This window comes from Prinia subflava, chromosome 5 (genome assembly GCF_021018805.1).
Source record: "Prinia subflava isolate CZ2003 ecotype Zambia chromosome 5, Cam_Psub_1.2, whole genome shotgun sequence".
NCBI classification, from domain to species: Eukaryota; Metazoa; Chordata; class Aves; order Passeriformes; family Cisticolidae; genus Prinia; species Prinia subflava.
In genome coordinates this window covers 55,188,455-55,207,839 of record NC_086251.1, presented here as the reverse complement: position 1 = coordinate 55,207,839, position 19,385 = coordinate 55,188,455, and the positions used below count along the sequence as shown (strand labels likewise).

The 19,385-nt window shown below is 43.0% G+C and overlaps 1 protein-coding gene across 2 annotated transcripts in view; it reads left to right on the top strand.

Moving 5' to 3' along the window:
- Positions 1–89: 89 nt before the first annotated feature.
- Positions 90–19,385, top strand: part of AKT1 (AKT serine/threonine kinase 1) — a 76,513-nt gene continuing 57,217 nt past the window's right edge. Inside the window, exons 1-2 of one of the 2 annotated variants that reach the window (XM_063399474.1) lie at positions 90–673; positions 7,106–7,282. In XM_063399474.1, the coding sequence (XP_063255544.1) occupies positions 7,237–7,282 (46 nt within the window). In that variant the 5' untranslated portion in view covers positions 90–673; positions 7,106–7,236. Of the gene's footprint in view, positions 674–798; positions 964–7,105; positions 7,283–19,385 lie in introns of those variants that run through there. The other variant, XM_063399475.1, reaches the window with a different exon arrangement.

Below are 19,385 nucleotides of genomic sequence, written 5' to 3'. Positions count from 1 at the left end.
GGAGCAGGGCCGGGCCGGTGCCGGGGGAAGGGGGAACGCCGGGCTGCCCGGGGCCAGGAAACGCCGCCCCCGGGGCCTGGGGCCGGGCCGGCGGGTGGGCGGAGGGGGCCGGGCTGGCGGGCGCTGCTCCGCCGCGCTGTGGGAGCTCGGAGGGTGGCGAGGCCACGAACCCCGGCCGGGGAGCGGCGCGGAGCGGGGCGGCCTCGGCACGGGCGGGAAGCGGCGGCGGAGCCGGCGGCCGCTCCGCGGAGGGTGTGAGCGAGCGCCGCGGAGACGCGTGCGGGGCGAGCCCGGCCCGGGCGGCGGGAGCGCGGCCCGGGGCTGCGGGGGGAGGCGGCGGCGGAGCGAGGCGAGGGGCGGCCTCGCAGGGCGGAGCGGCGGGGAAGGCGAGCCGGCAGCCGGAGCGGGCGTACGAACCCCACGGGCCGAGCGCCTGCGAGAGGGGGAGGAGGAGCCGCCCCGCCGCCCGGGGATGGTGAGGAGGAGGCGGCGGCTGCCGGGAGCCCAGTGAGGCCTTCGCTCGGCGCCCGCCGCAGAGCCCGCCCGCCTCGCCGGCCGCCCCCTTCCCCCGCTCGCTCGCTGGCTCGCTCCCCCTTCCCTCCCCTTCCCCTGACTCCCTCCCCGGCTCCCTTCCCCTGCCGCCGCCGCCGCCTCCTCCCCGGGCTCCAGCCATGTAAGTGACCCGCTCCCCGGTTGGGAAGGGCTGGGGGAAGGAAGCGCCGGGGCCGGGGCCTGCTCGGCGCGGCCGCATTGTGCGGGGCCGGGAGGGAAGGGAAGGGACGGGAAAGGGGGCGGCCGCTCTCCCTTCGCCTTCCCCGGGCGTGGGCTTCCCCGCCGGCCCCCGGGCACGGCCCGGGCGGGGTGGGGGGCGAGGAGGCCCGGGCTGCGGGCGGCCCGGCCGGTCGGTGCGTCCTGCCGGCGGGCCCGGGGCGGACAGGAAGCTGTTGGCTCCCCGGGGATGCGGTGGGTGAGAGGGCGGCGGGGCGGGGGTCTCCCCTCGGGCCTGCCCCGGGCCCTCCGCGAGCATCCCCTGGGGAAGCGGCGGTGGGGGCGGCCGGGGGTGGTTTGTGATATTTCTGAAACAGCGGCGAGCAAAGTAGCCGAGGGCCCCCCATTTTATCACCTCCCCCGCCCCCATTTTCTCCCCTTGTCTTCTGCGGCCGCGTTGTTCAGCCCAGCTCCGCTTTGCGGACCACTGAGTGTTTGCCGACGGGGGTGTGATTCTCTCCGTGGGCGTTTGGCGTGTGTGGGTGGCTGTGCAGCGCTTATGGACTTGATTTTTTTTTTTTTTTTTGCAGTCGTGTTTTGCAGAGGTGTAGGGAGCTGTCTGCAGATGCCCCCCTCCCCCCGCCCCCAGGTGAAATTCTGCAGTTGCCGAAATGTTCTTAGAGACTTGAAGGACTTGTGTCTGTTTCTTTGTAAAACACATAATCAGGCTTGTAAACGTTCTGGTACTTTTAATATATTTTACTGACGGGACGGTAGTGATGCAGATACAGCTTGCACCTTATCGGTGGTGCGGTTCCCCCGGCCCTGGTCACCCCTGGGGGAAATATTTAACTGTTTTGCTTTGTTTTCCTACTACCTCTATCATGTAAGAAGCAAATCCGTGATTTGCGCTTGTTTGTTTTATTTGTACCGCAGGAGGGATGTACATTTCAAAATACAGTTATAAAAGGGAGTTACTAACACTTAATACTGAAGAATATTTGTTTGCAGGTAAATAAATTTGACATACTGCATGACTAGCAATTACTTTCATGTGGTAGTTAGTTTCATGGTGACAGCCACACCATTTGTCTGACTTAGCAGATATAAAGACACCGTGGAACTACCTTTGATTTTTTTTAAATAGTAGGGTTTGTGTTGCATGGAGTGTTTATAGAACTGCTTTTGGTGTGCAGCAGTGGTAAATCAAATTTAAGAATTGATCCAGAGTCCACAAGTCACTTTCAGCTCCAGTATTCACTTACAGTCTTATAAAAATGTCCTGTAAGTGATTACATTAACAATTAAATAGTTTCACAATTGTCTTGATTTCTTTGGGGATAGAACAACACTTCTGTTACAAATACTTTACAGTAGAATTTGATTAAATATATCTCAGGTTGGTACTGAAGTTCTGAGCAGCACAGTTCTTAAATTATATAAGCATAAACTGTAAAGGGACTTGTTCTTGTTTGGGAACATAAAGATTTTATCTGGGCTGCAGAGGGGGTTATGAAGAAGTCACTTTTCTGCCTCTCTCAGTTTTGAAATAGGTAGCTTACTTTGTCCTATCAAACTCTTGTTGTGTTTGCAGCATGGACAGCTGGATGTCGTAACTGTGGCCCCTCACCTGAACAGCATTAACCTCTCTCTATTGATCAGCAAAGGCAGGAGAGCACAAATATTTCAAATTATGGTTTTGTAAACCTAGATTAGGCCAACAGATTGAAAAAAAAAAATTTGGCAGTAGAGATTTTTGTTTTCCAGTTACCATTTTCCCCTTAAGTTAGTATCTGAGAATCCTTTGTGAACCTTGTGATCAGCTGCACTTGCTGCCATGAAATTCCAGTTTAGATGTGGTGTCATTCCACACACAGCACAAAGTAGCAAATCCTGGTGACCACACCTAAGTTGTGGCCCACAATGCCTTTTTGTAAGGGAAGCTAAGATGGTGGAACACCCTGGTCCTTCTAAGCTTCCTTGAAAGCTGTCTGCCCAGATTTGGTAACTGGGTCATGGTGCGAAGCTGCTGCAGGCTCAGAGGGCCTTGAGCACGTTGGAATCACTGCTGCTCCCGTGAAACACCCAGGGCGGGATTTGCGTAACGCAGGAGATGTACTCCGCTGGTCAGAGCCTGGTGGGAACATCTATCAGTGCGCTCCACTTGGAACGCTGGCTGGAGCCCAACTTTGTTGTGTCTGTGCTGTTTAGGTGCAGTTGGCTGTCAGCTGGGAGCTTGCACTGCGATGAGAGCAGAGTGGCTCATGGCATCCCTTGTAACGGGCCCGAACGCACCGCCCTGGCCCAGTGCAGTTCCCCTGTAGCTCCTCTGCTCTCATGACACTGTCATGTGGCCACAGTAGGCAAACTTGGGCAGCTGGATCCTGTTTTGCCTGGTCCTGCTGCTGTGCTATATGAGAAGATGTAAGGACGTGCAGCATGTTTGGACTCAAGGTGTCCTGGGAGAAGCAGGAATGTGCCACACTAGGGCAGTGGGCATAGATAACTGGTGGTGTGACAGGGCAAAGTGTTAGCCCATTCCCCCAGGGAATGCTTTTGTGTAATCTGCTTTCTGATCTGGGCTAATGAGTGTGGCCCGGACACAGTCTGACATGCCGGGGCTGAGGCTGGTGGGTCAGAGTCCCTTTAGTTCTTTGCTTACTGTCCCTCATGAAGATGAGGTGATCACCATGGGTGCTCCTGCATCCCATAAACTTCAGCATTACAGAAGACTTCCTTTTCTTCCTGATCTGCTCTAGGGTGTGAGCAGAAACAAATATAAAACTTTGCATTGGAAAGAGGATGGGAAATACAGATTAGTATTTCTACTTTCTTAGAGAAAAAATAGGTGAGGATAATGTATAGAAGAGAACGAGAGAAGGAGCTCTAATGCGACTCTCCCAAATACGGAAAAGATGGTTCTGCTCCACCTTCTGTTGGATGGTTGGTTTGACTGACCCCTTAAAGCAGGTTTCACTGCTGTAGTGGCAAGAGAAGTAAATTATCTCATCATTTATGAAGAAGTTAATAACCTTTAAGGAATTAATACGTACGCAAAGGCAGTGTCACCATGATACGATTCTGATGTCATGGCATTCATGATTTACAGCACTTCAGCTGCGTGAGGACTATTTCAGTGTTAAAAAAAGTATTACAGAAATGCCTATTGAAAAACAAGCAAAGAGAAAACTAAGAGAAAGACCAAGTTGTTTAGCTTTTGACAGTATTCAGTCCTGTGCAGACACAGACTGGAGCAGCCAGGTCATACTTACCTCAGATGCCCTCTTTTCACTGGGAACCATTCCTAGATGACCATAAATGAGGACTGTAATCATTCCTTTTTTTTTTTTTTTCTTTTTCCCCTCTAAGGATTTTATGGAAAAGGAACTTTTTCTGGTTTACACATCTTCAGTAGTACATTGACCTATAGTTAACTTGCTCTTCTATTCCGAGAAACTACTCTTGCTTGCTGCCACTGTCTTCAGTAATGTCTCTTACTGAAATAGATGCACTAGGCACAGCTTGAATGTGTGTTTTAAAATACACCAGATAAAGCAGGTTTGCTGCTGTTGTAGCTATGTCTATGGACATCTTATTAGACAGTGAGAAGGGATCCCTAGCTCTTGCATTCCAAATTAAAAATAGCTTAAATTTCTCCATGTGAAGTAAGTGCTCTGACATGGCTGACTGAAGGACTGAGGTGCAACCCAGGCTGCAGGTTGGTGTCAGGAAGTGTTTAATGTTTTTCCACTTCGTTGTGCCATGGCTTCTTTACAAAACCTTCCACCCTCTTCACCACCCCTCTCCTCTGAAAGGAGGTGGGCAGGTAAAGACACATCCCTGAGAGCACAGCTGCAATAGCAAGTGGGAAAGGATTCCTGGGTCGAAATGGTAGGGAAAAGGCAGTCCAAGATCCTTGGACACCACAGAGAGTGGAAGAAGTAGTCCCTCTGAACTTTTTATTTCTTTGTTGATCTGCTTTTTTTGGCTCTGTTGTCATTCAAATTTGGATTATTAAATGACAGTTTAGCTGATGACAAGCAGGAAGCTGCCAAGTGGTTATCCTGGCAAGTGTTAACTCAGGAAAACCTGGAGCAAGTTAGCTGCAGATTGGAGAATTCTAGTCCTTCATGCTTTTTTAATGTTTTTAATAATAGTATTGCCCTTTCTACAGCCTAGTTTGTCTTGTAGCTTCCTTTTTTATGTATGGTTGCTGGAAGGGATATTGATTGCTCAGTGCCTCTAAATGGTTGAATTCAGGATGCAGAGGTAGGATTGCACAGTCCCTGCACCCTTTATGACACAAAGTTAGAAGTGTTAACTTTCACACCTGGGTGATGCATTCCCATACTCGAGCTGTGATAACCTTGAGGGTTTTGTTCAACACTTTGCAAATTGCACAAGCCTCTAACTGAGGTCTCGTCTCTTCTTGACATCAGCAAGCTAGTCTAGCTTGCCTGGCTATTGTGCATGGCCATTTTGAAAGGAAAAAGCCTGCTATGTTTATCAGGTTCTATCCTAATTACTCTGGAGCTCAAGGAGTTGGTTCCAAGGTATCTCTGGCATCTGTGGACTACTGGTCTCTATTCTGCAGCATACAGTTCATATTTTTGTATTTTCAATAAATTCCTATTTATTTATGAAATTAGGAATTCTTACATGTCACTTGTTCCAGTGTAATTTTTGTGTGTCTTCCCTCCCTCAGGCAAACATCTGTTTCATGGAGTTGATAGTTCTAACTACTGAGATTGGCAGATTTATAATTTGGAAAAAAATGCCAAACTCACCTTGTTTCTGGGGAGAATTTCAATATAAACTGTGGACTGGAAAAGCTGAGGAGCAGTAACAAACAGTGTAGGTTTGTAGGCAGAGTGTCAGGGGAGTGACCTCCTTTCTCCGTCCATTTCTGCTGGTAGTGATGGAACATGTTCAAATTTGACCCTTGTGCTTTGAACACTGCCTGTTTCAGATGACTCTGATGTGGTACAAAGCCCCCTGCCCCTGCTGAGGTTTCAGTTCTAGGTTAGATTCATTTTGACCACCTGTTTTCTCCCATCCAGAGTTGTGTCTCAGTGAGTTATGGGGAATTAGGTGCTTTTTAATCTAGTTTCTGATGGATGGCTATCACCTGCATGCTCAGAGGTAATCGATGCACGTGTACCAGATGCATGCAGAGATGGTATAAATTTGTCAGGTAGGAGTGGGATGTCTCTGTGGTAGGTGAGAGACTCCAGTAAAAGCCAGGTCTTTGGTGGCAGTTTACAAATGCTGCTGGGTTTTGTTTTATTAAGCTTGTTGGTTGCTGCTGGGAATCTATCACCAATTAGGTTTTTTGATCACTCAAGTAACAGCAAATTGAATGGCAGCATGGACACTTCAGAGAGCACAGAAGAATTAAAGAAAAACGAGGAATATTTGTACCACAAGCAGAAAAATAATCAGACTCAATTGAGAAAAATAATAAAAGCTAATGCATTTGGGAAGAGATTACATTCAGTGAGGGAGAGAAATGCACAGAATGTTTCTGTGGTAATCAGCCATGAGCAAGGCACATTTTAAATAAGAAATGGCAATCTTGAGCTGTTTAGAGAGGGACTTTGTCTCATAAAGCAGAGGGGTGAAAATCCCAAGTTGTGCTTTGGTATTTTTCAGTGTGAGCAAGGCAGCAGCAAACTGCACTGCAGTTAGGGAAGAGCAGTAAAATTAATCAGGGTGCTTATAGGGGGTGATTTGGGAGAACAGTGAGGTGCGTGAGCTTATCTGTGGTTGTTTGTGTACCTCTAGGAGAGGTAAAAGTTAAAAATATCAAAGGTAGAGAAGACACTTTTTAGAGAGTCAAGGAGATCTGAGTGGGATTAAAGGGGTGATGCTGAAGGTAGGAAAATCTGAAGCAGGGTAGGAATATTTGCTGTCAGAGGTTTATCTCTAAGACACACCGTGTACTGGTTAATAGACTATTATCAGGCTGTAAAGAAACCTTCCAGGACATGTTCTAGAAGTCTTCCTTACCAGGAAATATTGAAAACTGTTTTTTGTGATATTTCAGATTTTTTATTGTTGCAAAGAGTGAGGTGGTGTTGCAGAGATTGAGGTCTACTAGGCGAGGTCTTGAATCCACCTGTAATTCAGACAGTACCTGGTAGTATTGTGAGTCTGCCCATGATCAGCCTACTCAGGGAAGAAGCAGGACTTTAGCAAGCCTGTATTTTGGCACATCCACCTGCCAAGATAAATTCTTGTGGAGAGCTAAGCCCTTGTTTAAGATGTGTAATAATATTAGAACAGAAAAATCCCAAACCAACAAAGCAGCAATGAAAACTACTCCCTGTTGTATCCCTTGCTCTACATCTGCGACATGCTTTGAGATGATTGTGTACTCTTCTTTTGATCCTTTTAGAAATAGCTGGGAAGGAGGAAAACGGAGGAAAACCCCTCGTCTCTCTTCTGGAGCCTTCTGCTGGAGTTGAAGAATTTCAGCAGAGTTATCTTTTGCCATAAACTGGTTTTTCAAGAGACATTCCTGCCATTATGAATGAAGTAGCGATAGTGAAGGAAGGCTGGCTTCACAAACGAGGTAAGTGACTCTTCTCTTCTGGACAGTAAACTGACTCCATCTCTCTCTAATGTGGTGTTCAGCAGCATGTCCTCAAATAATCCATTATTTTCCTGTTCATCCTATTGGGAAACAGCACATAGGGAGCATGTCTGACTTTTTTTCAAGGTTTAGAAAATGCATGTGTAAGAGGTTTTCTTGTGTGTGTGTTCACCAAAAATTAGTGTCAACTGCATTGAAAATGATGATAAAGGTGGTAAGTGAAAGAGGTGCTACTTAGGGTGTTAGAGATTAAACTGTAGTAAATAATTTTGGTTTGTGTGTAGGTCTGTAGCTTTCCTTTTTGTGCTAGAAGGGAGAATTAAGATGAATGTTTTTGGACAGTGCAAAATATGCCTGTATTTTGTGAGCAATGCTGTGCTCTTGCAGAGACTTGCTAGAAAATGTGCTTTTCTCTTTGTGTCTGAACTGCTCTGGGTTACCAATGTCCTGGATGAGAAGAGTGGCCTTGAGTTTGTGCACTCTGCATTTTGTACCACCAATGGCATTTGATTTTTATAAAAAGTCTTTATTCTTGAAAGAGTGGCAAAACTGAAAAGACAGTCACAGGTATCATTAGGCTTTTTGCCTTCTTACATGTTTTCTTCCCAAAACAGTGGATTTGTTCTTTTTTGGGGAGGTGTTCATTTTCAAGTACCCCAGCATTGATCCTATAGAGTACTTGACTTACCTGTTTCTTTGTATTCTACTATTGTTTCTTGGAAAGGAGAGAGCACTGTTAGGTACTTTCCATGATAGTGTCATTTTTTTGGACCAAAACCAGAATCTGTGTGCTCCAGCAGTAGGGAAGCTTATATGGTTCTGCAGACTCAGGATTTTTCTAGAGGGTTTGCAACAACTTGCCTGAAGGTGCAAAGGGTGTAGCATAATTATTTATGGAAGAAATTTGAAAGGCATTATCATAACCTTGGTAAAGACTGCAGAAACAGTTCTTCAGCAACAATAAGAAATTTCTAGGAATTTAGAAAACATGTTGATAATGTGTATTTTAAAAGGGTGGAAGTGTATATTTCTAACAATTGGATATGCAGTGTAGTTTAGCAGATTGATGCTTGATGTACAAATGTTTTGTTCAAGTTTTTTTAGGGAAATGGGTGGGGGGTTTGTTTAGTTTTTTTTTTTTTTTTTCAGTTGAAAACACCTTTACACTCATTAGCTTAACTAGCTCATTCAGTAATTTTGCTGTAACCAGGCTGCTTTTGTTCTGACAAAGTATTTGAGAACTATTCTATGTTTGGATTAAATAGAAGAAAGAAATACAGAATTGTACTTCCCATTCCCATTTATGAATCTAGAGACTCCTCAAATGAGAGATTTTTTTTGGTTTTAAACAATGTTTTCAGGCTGAGGGTTTTTAACCATCTGTTGCTGCAATTCTTCCTGCGCTTACCTGTAATTAAAAAAAAAAATCTTTTCCTTTGAGGAGCACTGGACAAAAATCTGAGGGAGAAACATTTATTTTGAACAATGTGGAAAAGGCAGTGTTAGCATGATTCAGAGGCACATGTGTCTGAAACTTTTAAGCAATCATGTATTTTAAGTTTGTCTGTGTTTAGTTTTGGGAACTGAATTTTTGTTGTTTCTAGGATTACAATAAAGCTGCTTTCAAGTAAAGAGACCTCTGGAGGATGTCTTAGTAAAAGATGCCCAGATCTCCTGATCTGATTTTTTTTAGTTGTTTTAAGGTTGCCTTAGAGAAACAGATTTCTCTCTGATGGTTTGCTGATAATATTGTGATGAGATTATGTGCTGAACACATTCCCATTTTGAAAATGTTACTCTGCATGTTCCTCATATTTGATGCTGCAAATTTGTGCCCAAACTCCTAAACTGTTAAATGTACCTTGGCATTTTTTTGGATGCCAGATTTCCTAATCCTTTTAACCTGTTTCCCAATGCCTTTTTGCCCTCTTGGTATGTGTGGTGACTACTATTTCATTCCACTCCATTGACTTTACAATGGTTAATTCAGTGTTGTCCTGGTGAGGAGGTTTTTAGGAAGCAGTGCTCTATCTTCTCTTCAGCCTGCTGGTGTCAGCTCTGGCAGTCTCTCGGGTTTTGTAGCTGTTCAGGGATAAGTTGACAAATTCAGTTCATTTGGCTCTGTCTTTGCTGGGGAGTAGCTTATCCACTCTCTGTGAACGTGTGCTTTTTTAAGCATCTTTTTTTAATAATCTACATTTATTGCCAGGCACTATCAGTTTGCTGGCTCTGCTAGATCAAGTGCTTCAACCACAGGATGTTTCCAAAACTGATGTCAGATACGGTGAGCTTCTGAAGTCAAGGCATAAACAATAATTAGTGCAGGGAGGGACTGCTAAGGGGGGGGATTTCAGATATCAGAAACATATATAGTTTGTCTTTGAGATCATTTATAAAACCAAAGGTTGCACTGTATGTGTTCTTTAAAGATCCTAGGGCTTTCCACATGCAAATATTTTAGGTAGTGACTGGCCAAAATCCAGATTGGGCAATGATGTTCTCTCAACCTAATGTTCCCCATAGCTTTGGTTGGATTTGGTGTCTCTTACAGTTCCTGTCTTGAGCAGTTGAACAGTGTGGCTGCGTGCAGTTAAACAGTTGCTACATCTCACCCCAGCAGTGGCTTAATTTTGGTGGTTTTAATGATTTGTATATGTATAAATCAGGCTGCAGAATGCTCTGGAGCCCTTCTGGATGGCAGGTGTAAGTAAGCATAAAGCCATCATTAGCAGGAGCAGGTGTTTCGGCCTGGCAGGGAAGTAGCAGGGCTTGCTAGAACCCTGGAGTTGTTTTCTTCTGTCAGCATGCTTTACATTTATGGTTTGTGTTTCCAAGATTAAAAATACAAATGGAGAAATGAAATTAAACATTGCTGCCTGACCGAGAGCCCTTGACAGTTCTCTAAGTCAGTCACTAAAGGAAGCTCCACTTCCATTAGTGCAGATGTTTGTTTGTGCAGGGGCCAGTCGTGTCCACGACATGTCTAACCTCAACCAGGCAGAAATAGAATTCATGAATGAACTTTCCCCTCCCCATCCCTTTCCCCATTGGCAGTGCTGGGTTGAAGGTTCTGTTCAGTGGGAGAGGATGGGGGAAATGGTTTGACACAGAGGTGCTGTAATTGTGATTGAATATGAGGGGAGAAAGAAAATTATCTGCTGAAATTGCTGCTTGTTGAGCTCCGAGATTATGGGGTTTCTGAATGTATGTCATGAGGATCCTTAATTTTGGTTGTGTGTGGGTAACTTTTTGGAGAACAGAGGTGTGCCCAAGTGTATTTTACATGCTTTACTGATCCATTTTAAAGATCTCATTGGTTTCTTGCATCTTTGTTTTCTGGTCCCTGTTTATAAAGGTCCTTCTATTGTTTTCAGTCTTCATCCTGTTTTTTTTTTTTTTTAAGTCTTTCTGCATGGCTAACAAAGAGGGGATTGTGCGTTTTGATACTCTGTCATCTCTGTCCTCCCTACTATGTCCGGTTTTCTTATTAGGGCATAAACTTGTATGAAAAAAAGGAGTCTTTTGGAAGCAGCAAAAGAGGGGGAGGGAAAAATGTACACTGACATTTGAAAAGGAAATAGAAAAATCTCCATTTCTCAGTCTGAGAAATCTGAAGCAAGTATAAGGAGCTGGAGAGACCTGTGTATTCAGCCATTAATATTTAGCAGGAAATGCAGAGCTATTTTGTTTTTAAATAGTATATTAACACCAAATAGTAATTCTAACCATGAAAACCATAACATGTCCTCCAAATGCCAATTTTTATGGGCTTCAGGCAGGTAAAACTATTTGACTGATGGAGTCAATGGTTTACAAGCTGATCAAAACTAATACAAATACGTAAGATACCTACTCCACTTCTGGATATAATATCTTTTTTTTTCTTTTGGTTAAAGAATTATTTCCATAATGAATGGAGTGATACAGGTGACCTAATAAATAACAAGTGGCCTGTTGTGATTTGTCTTGCTATAGCTTCATTGCATAAAATGGATGCAAGAGCCACGTATAAAATACAAACCAGGACTAAAATGCTGATTGTTGCTCTTTTAACTTTCTCTAGCAGAATAGCACAGATGGTGAACTTTAGCTTTGTTATTTTGAGCACAGGTTCATACTTTAAGTATTCTGTTAGTGTGAATCAAAAGAGGATTTTACAAGATATGACCAGATACATTTTTAAGCCAGGGAGTCTCTGGTGTTGCTGTTTTTCTTCACCTTTTCTTTCTTCTCTCTTTTCTGTTCTCACCATGTTCCCTACCTCTTTTTCTGTATATACGTGTGTGTATGTTTTATGTTGGGGTGTTTTTGTTCCTACCTTGGCTCCTGTCTGTCCCTGGGATGTAGTGATGCACTGTCTTGGTGACCTGTGTAGTCAGAACCTCTGAGGTTCAGATTAGTTCAAGGATCGTCTGGCTTTCATGGTATTTCAAAGAAAGGCTGTGGCACTTGATGCAAAGGATCCTAAGAGCCACCTGAACTCTGAAGATGCCAGCTATAGAGGGCACAGCTGCTTCAGAGGAAAAGCTGGGGGGAATGGAAAGGTAAGAAACAAGATAGGGGCTGAATAATAAGCGGAGTGGGGCTGAATGAAGAATGGAGCAGGGAAGTTGTGACAGAGGGAAAGAAGCTGATGCTGTTTCTAGAGCTGAAGGGTTGGGTTTATAGGGAAATCTGTTGCTCTTCTTGTTGGAAACAAAAGATAAGCTGTGTCAGTTTGTGGTTTTCCTTGTGTGTCTCTTTTTCAACACAAGGGGCAATAGTTTTGCAATTCTAGCTCTTGGTTGCTTTCATTTTGCTTGTCCTGTTCTGGGAAAAGGGGACTGGGGAGGAACCAGGAAATTGTCAACCAATAAATCTGACCTTAGTGGTAGGCAAGATGCTAGAAACATTAAGACAGGATGAGATCACAAAACATCTGGAGAAATATGAGTTGATAATGGCTAGTCAGCTAGACTTTTGGAGGGTAATCTCATCTGATGGAATTGTCTGTGGAGAGATCGTAGGAAACAGGCTGGATTCAGCATACTGTAAAAAGTTTGCTCTGCATGACAGGGGAAGTCACAAACTGAGAATCAGCTGGTGCAGTGTAACTGTACTGTACTTCATCTTTGAAAGAGCTGTAGCCTAGAAATGGCTCATCTTCCTTTCACAGAGTGGACTACTTGTCTTTGAGTGTTTCTGTTACTTTCCAGCATCCTTTCAGAAAACATTTTTCCAGAACATTTTTGCATGAAACCCATTCTTTAATCTACAGCTTCACATTTTTGAAGGGTGACATCCAAATGTTTCTTTCTTCAGTAAAAATGACTTCCAAAAAGTCTTTATTCCAACATTTTCACAAAATACTTTCAGTTCTTTAGAGAAGTGATGCTGGGTTAGATGTGTTTCTCATTGATTGTAAACTGACTGTAACTCACATGCAAGTGACTGAACACTCTTGCTTTGAATGGCAAAGAGGAAGAGCTGGGATGTTGATGCCCAGGTTATTTATGTTAGTCCTGGAAGTTTGCTTTCATATTCTGTTTCATTGCACATCACAAGCTTAACAAACTAGGTCTCAAATTTATCTCTGAAAGTGGGGTAGCGTCATAAATTATTGTTACTTGTTATTAAAAGGGATTTGAGAATGAGGGATCTAGGACGTTGCAAGCCCTGTAAAAGCAAGCCTGGGAATGCTTGATACAGTGGATCATGCAGAAAGTGCCTGTACTGGCTTTGATTTTCTTTTTCATGGTTCCTTCCTTTTCAGAAAGGGAAAGGTAGGCCTCTGGAAAAAAGAAAGCTGTCCATGTTTTCTGTTCTTTTTTTCTCTCAGTAGGCATATTGAGAAGTCATCAGGTTTGGATGTAGGAAGAAAGAAGTACTGAGTGAGTATGCTATTTTGAGGTAAAGAGAGGAAGAGAATAAAGCTTGCTCCTTGTTCCTGCAGGGGTGGTTTTAGGCAAGGTGCTGTGCCATGCATTTAAAATTTGGCGCCTTGTCCTCGCTTGGAAACGTCTTCCCCTGCAGCCCCTGTGTGGTTGCCAGAAGATTCCTTCCCTTCCAAGTGGTGCTGCTGCCACTGTGTAAGCACCATCAGTTGCATTCCTTGTCTGTGCCTGTGGCGTCCCCTGCCCAAACTTGCTCCTGGTTATCCCTTGTAGCCTGCATTTTGCCATCTGGAAAAGCTGGTGAGGACTTCGATGCTCTTAGAGCAGTGCATACGTGACATGTGGTGTCTCTCCTTTCATGCACTTTCTGTGTTACTAATAATTCTCTTAAAAATTGGGGTTGTGATTGGTTCAACAGATTCATTTGGGAAACAGACCCTGATATCTGTTGGGGAAAAAAAAAAGGATTTGCTTAACATCTCAACATTTAATTTTAATGTATTTTAAAAGAGAGAGCATTGTGAAAACCAAATATCTGTCAGCTATGTGGGGTTTTTCCCCTTTTACGTATTGGAGGTGCCAATTTACTAAGAAAAAAATCACCAAAGTCTTATTTAAAAGTCATGTCTCGTGGGGGAAGACAGAGGAGAGATTATTGTTTTCAGATACATTATGTTGTAGGTACAATGTGCTTCTTAAAGGGGGAACAAAAACCAGGAAACTATGTGAGGAAAGAGGAAGAAAAAGAATGGACAAAGAAAAACACCATATTAGGTGTGAAGTAGTGTGTTTTTGTGAGAAATATTTACTGCAACTGAAAGCGGGAAATAATGAAGACTGACTTTGAGTGCAGTTGGTAAGCATGCTACAGACCTCTGGGATTACTCTCCCACCTCTTCAAGTTAAGCCAAAAATCTGAAAAAGATAGCTGGTCAAATAACATTGTGAAATTTGTCAGTTTATTCAAAAGTGCATGGTCATATTTGAGGACAGCTGAGGTAAACAATCATCACAGACTGTGGCAAGTCAGTTACTGTTTCCCCAAGTCTCTTGGGTAAGTTGGGAGAGCATGTTTTGAAGTGCTGTCCAAAACCCAGGGCTTTGGTGAGCTGCATGTAGAAATACACTTTGGAGTCAGTGGTTCTGTGCATGGCTGCAATGGTATTTCATGCTCATACTGAGACTGAGTGCAGCATCTGAGTAATTTATGGGGCTGTCAAATCAGCGTCTGCCTGTGCTTTACTAATGGACTCCTAATGAGAACCACAGGATGAGCATGCCCGAGGAGTTGGCTTTGTACTGGTGGTGAACCACAGCCTTCACAGGAGATACTTGTTTTTGGGAGGGAGCTCCAGCCATGGAATGGTTGGAGTTGGAAGAGAGCTCTGAAGATCATCCAGTCCAGCCCCTGTGTCATAGGCAGGCACACCTTGCACTGACTCCAGACCATGTTGCTCCAAGCCCTGTCCAACCTGGCTTTGGACAGTTCTAGAGATGGGACATCCACAACTTCACTGGGCCGCTTGTGCCAGTGCCTCTCCACCTTCAGAGTGAAGAGATTCTTCCTTAAATATTATGTGGTCTAAATCTACTCTCCTGTATTTTATAACCACAACCTGTCACAATAAACCTGATAAAAAGCCTTTCTTTCTTAAAAGCCCGCATTCTGTATAAAATGTGAGCAATAAGGTCTCTCCAAAGCATCCTCTTTTCAGGCTGAACAGCCCCAAACTCTCTCTGCCTGTCTCCATAGGAGAGGTCTTCAAGACAAGCATTATTTGCTGATGGAGACTCAAGAGGTTGACACTCTTAAGATGAACTTAAGGTGCTGATGGAAATCAGGCTGCTTACAGTAATTGCTACTAATTCTCAAATTTTAAATGCAGCCCTTATGTTTATGTTTGCTTTATAAATCAGTTCCCACCTGTAGAAGTCACAAGATTTTGAAAGTTTTGCCTGGTTTTTTTCCTGAAGCAGAGAAGCTTGCTAGTCCTCATGACGTTGAGAAAAAATGGAGACGATAACCCAAGTACCTCCTTCATGGTTTAGAAGACTAAGCAGAACAAAAAGGGCTGTTTAATTACTTGTCACAAAAAAGCTCAAAAAACAGAGGATTTGAAATAATTTGTAGTGTGTGTTTTTATTTTTTTAGCTTCCTAGCCTTAGCAGTATTAGTACCCTGCTATTTCTGCAATTGTGTCAGAGGGTCTGGAGGTCACAGAACACATCCTGAATATACTTCAGAAAGCAGGCAATATGAAAAAATAAATTTCTGATTATCTTGACAGGTCTAATTGTTAATAGAAACATAGAAATCTAACTGTATTTGAACTGCTTTTTTATTTATCAAACTTTCCTAAAATAAATCTTAAGATTTGAGAAAAAATACTTAGTTAAAGTTTTTGCCATGTCTTCCTATACAAGCCTTAGTATGTGCCATACTACAAATGACAACATACTGCTGCTCTGTGCAAAGGATGTAGTTAAACTGGTGTGGAAAATATTTGCACTAAGTAGGGTTTATGCCCAATATTACAAGGCTACACACAATTTGATATATTTTTGGTTTTATGCCTCTGTTAGGGCTTCTCAGTTGGAGTATTAGTAAATAGTTACACCCTTGAACAACCTGTTATGCAGCTCAAAATCCATTGCCAGGCCTCTGCAGAGTGGGAATACAGCCTTTTATTTGCTGGTTGCTTTTCAGGGGCTTCCAGGCATGGATTGTCTGGAATGATGTTTTTACATGTCATAGGTATCCCTGCACCTGTCTGGGGTCAATAAACCATCTATGAACAGTAATCATTTAACTAACTGAAAGTGTTTTCTTTGTAATGTAGATTTTTCTTTGTCTTGTTTAATTATTTTTAACTTTTGATCATGCAGACTCCTTGCCTTCCTATGCTTCCTATTAAGTAGAATAAAAATTTGGGAGCTCCAAGGAGTAATTCAAGACTCAAACGTGTAGTTGCATAGATTTAGCTGTATTAAATGTTTATTATTCTACTGGAAATCTATGCATGGAGCAGTCTGGAATCCAGTTGTGATTATCTGTGGTGACAGTGCTGGTTGTAGGATTTGGAATTAGTTTTCTAGGTGGACTTTGATTTCTGGGCAGAGGATACGAAGTCCTATGCCACTGTAAATCCACTGATCAAGTCATTCTGTGGGAAGTACTCTTCATGCTACTGGGGCAATGTATTGAGAATACCATTCTTTAGATCATCATGGGGTTTATTCCATAATTTTTTTTTAGAAGAAATCCTGCTTTTTTACATGGTTGTTACTAAAAATGGTTTATCTGCTTGAATCATAGAATGGATTGAGTTAGAATGGACCATAGAGATCATCTAGTTCAGCCCCTTGCAACAGACACCTTCCACTAGACCAAATTGCTCAAAGCCACATCCAAACTGGTCTTAAACACTTCTAGGGATGGGATATTCACAGCTTCTCTGGGCAGCTTGTTCTAGTGCCTCACCACCCTCAGCCTAAGGAATTTCTAACCTAGGCTAGTCTAAATCTTTTCTCTTGGTTTGAAACCATTTTCGTCACTGTCTGCCTGTGCAAGAAGTCACTCTCTCTTTAATCCCTCTTAAAGAATGAAATCAGTGACTTTAATATTGTCTTTGGTGTTATTTTTCAGAGAGTGAAAGAGTAGGATACTATTTGACTTTTTGAATTTGAAATTTTCTTTCCATCAGGGATAGTTGTAAATCTGGTCTTCTTTTCTGATGTAGGTATGTTTTTATTAAAGCAGGAACATTTGAAAGGTACATAACTGATATATCTCCTGATGTAGAAGTCAAAGTTGCCTTATCACTTGCATGATAAGAAAAGCATTTATTCTAAATAAGAATTAGGGGGAAATTGCATTTTCATTAGTGGAAAAACACTGCAAACTTGCTGGCACCAACCTCCAGCTGACTTGCAGTATCTCTGTAACGCCTATTGAACACTTTTGTGGCAGCTTGTTTCTGTTGTTTCTGCTGAAGTTTAGCCTGTAAAGTCAAGATATCTTGATCTGAGAGATGGGAAGATGGTTAAATTACATCATCATGGAAGAATAGCAGCATACTTAGCTTTAAAGCCATTCACAACTACATTGGCACCCCTTTGTTATACAGTGTAGCTGAAAACGAACTGCAGCAATAATGAACCAATCCATCTAAATCACAGCAGCTGAACAACTGACTGTTCTATCTCAAAATGCAAATGCTTTGTGCAGAATGGATTTAATTGTAAATGTTTGCTTAGTAGGGAATATGAGCCTTTTAGTTTGTGACAATAATTGTGAATACAAAGACCCACAGAATTTTAGGGTTTACATAGCTTGTCCCTGTTCTCATAACAATATTTCAAAGTCACTTTTTTAAAACATACCATTTGGCTTTTTTCTAGCCAGTGAATAGAACTCTAAATGCCCAATCTCCAAGTGGTGTTTTGGAAACTGAAGGATAAAATTAGCTCTATGTACTTAGATCAGGCAGAGTTTTCGTTATATTTCTTTCAAATCTATGTTAAGGCTTTTATGTAGCTTCAGATAATAAGAGGAGAAAAATGCTGACTTTCAGAGCTTGAATTCGTTTCGCTGTGCAGAAATGCCGAGTGTAACTTAGAGTATTAAGCATTTTCTTTGAGGTTCTAGTAAGGTGCTCTCAAACAGTTAAAAGGTTACTGTGAGGAATTTCTTTTCTAGTCAAACTAACAAGCAAAACCTCTCTGTACTGAAATCATCATTCTTTGTTAAATTCCTGAAGCCTGACTGCTTGAGTGCAGCTCAAGAGGGTGAATCTCTCTCACTGATTTGAATGAATTAAAATAAAGCAGCATTGTCATTTTGGGAAAAGAAAACGTTCACCGAGCTTCATGAAAAAAACCAGGAGTACCTGCCTCCAGGCTGTTCTTAGGTATCTGTGTAAGGAAAGACAGATATAACTTGGAAAACACACAAAATGTGCGTGTTTATGCTGCTTTTGGCATTTTGAGTGTTCTTTAATAGCCTTCACATGTGGATTAGTCCTTCTGAAAAAAAAAGGCAACCAAGCCCCCTGAAGAATAGGCCTTTGTGACACTGGAGAAGTTTACTGTGCCAAAGTTATGGTAAGAATTTGTAAATTTTGGCTGCTGAAGTACTTCCTTCTCCTGCTACGTTTTTATGTTGGAAGCTTGTAAGTGGGGAATAGAGGGTGTTTTTTGGTGGTTTGTTTTTTTTTTTTTTAATGACAATGCAAACATTCATTTGACAAACTAAACCGCCCGTCCACATGACGCTGCTGCTCTATATAAACACCCTGTTGATCTTGTTCTGCAGAAGTGTTTGTTGGGCTTCCTGAGTCATACGGAAATGCTCCACTGCTCTTCTTGGGGCTGTGCTGTGGACTTGGGCTGTATCTGCCCAGATGTAGTTTCCAAATTAATGTCCCTGAAAGACATGTTTTTACTTGGAACAGGGCCCTCAAAGTTGGGATGTTTTTTGATGCCTCATTTTCTCTCGGTGTTTAAAATTTTTCATTCTGCTGTCTCAGGAGTAGGTTTTGTCTTGGTTAAAGCTGGACCTATTTGGAAGATGTTTGGTGCTTCACAGTTGCCAGCCTTTCTCCCTCTTGCATATGATGTTTCTTCACACAGATCTGTTTCTTCACACAGATCTTAGTTTGTGGCAGGCAGTAACTCAGGCTGGAAGAGCAGTGCAGAGCACACAGGCCCAAGAGGACGCTGGTGGCTGCAGTGCCAGGTGAGCCTTCCCGGCAGCCTGGGATGCAGTGACGAGCTGTGCAGCACAGTTGACTTCACAGGGGTTTTCTGGAGTAACCAAGGGCAGAATTAGAGTCCACGGCTAGACTGTCATGGTGACAAAATATTTAGAAAACATTTTCTTGCTTGAAACAAAAGCTTGGATTGTGCAACACAAAGGACTGTCCCAGTGTAATAAATGATGCTGTGTATTTTTAAAGGGTTCTGTGTGTTCCCTGGCTGTCAGCTCTTGCCAGATTCAGCACATTCAGGTAAAATGAGGCATTTTTTCTCCAGACTGTTGCTTTTACAAGCTGGGTTAATTCTCACCCTTTATGCAGTGGGGTTGCAAAGATGTGGCAGCCAAATGTGACCTCACATTTTGAACACGGTGGGACAACCCTGTTAAAGACATGCAATGGAGCAGTGTCTTCCCTTCAACCATGGTGGCTCAGCTGCATTAAGAGCAGTTG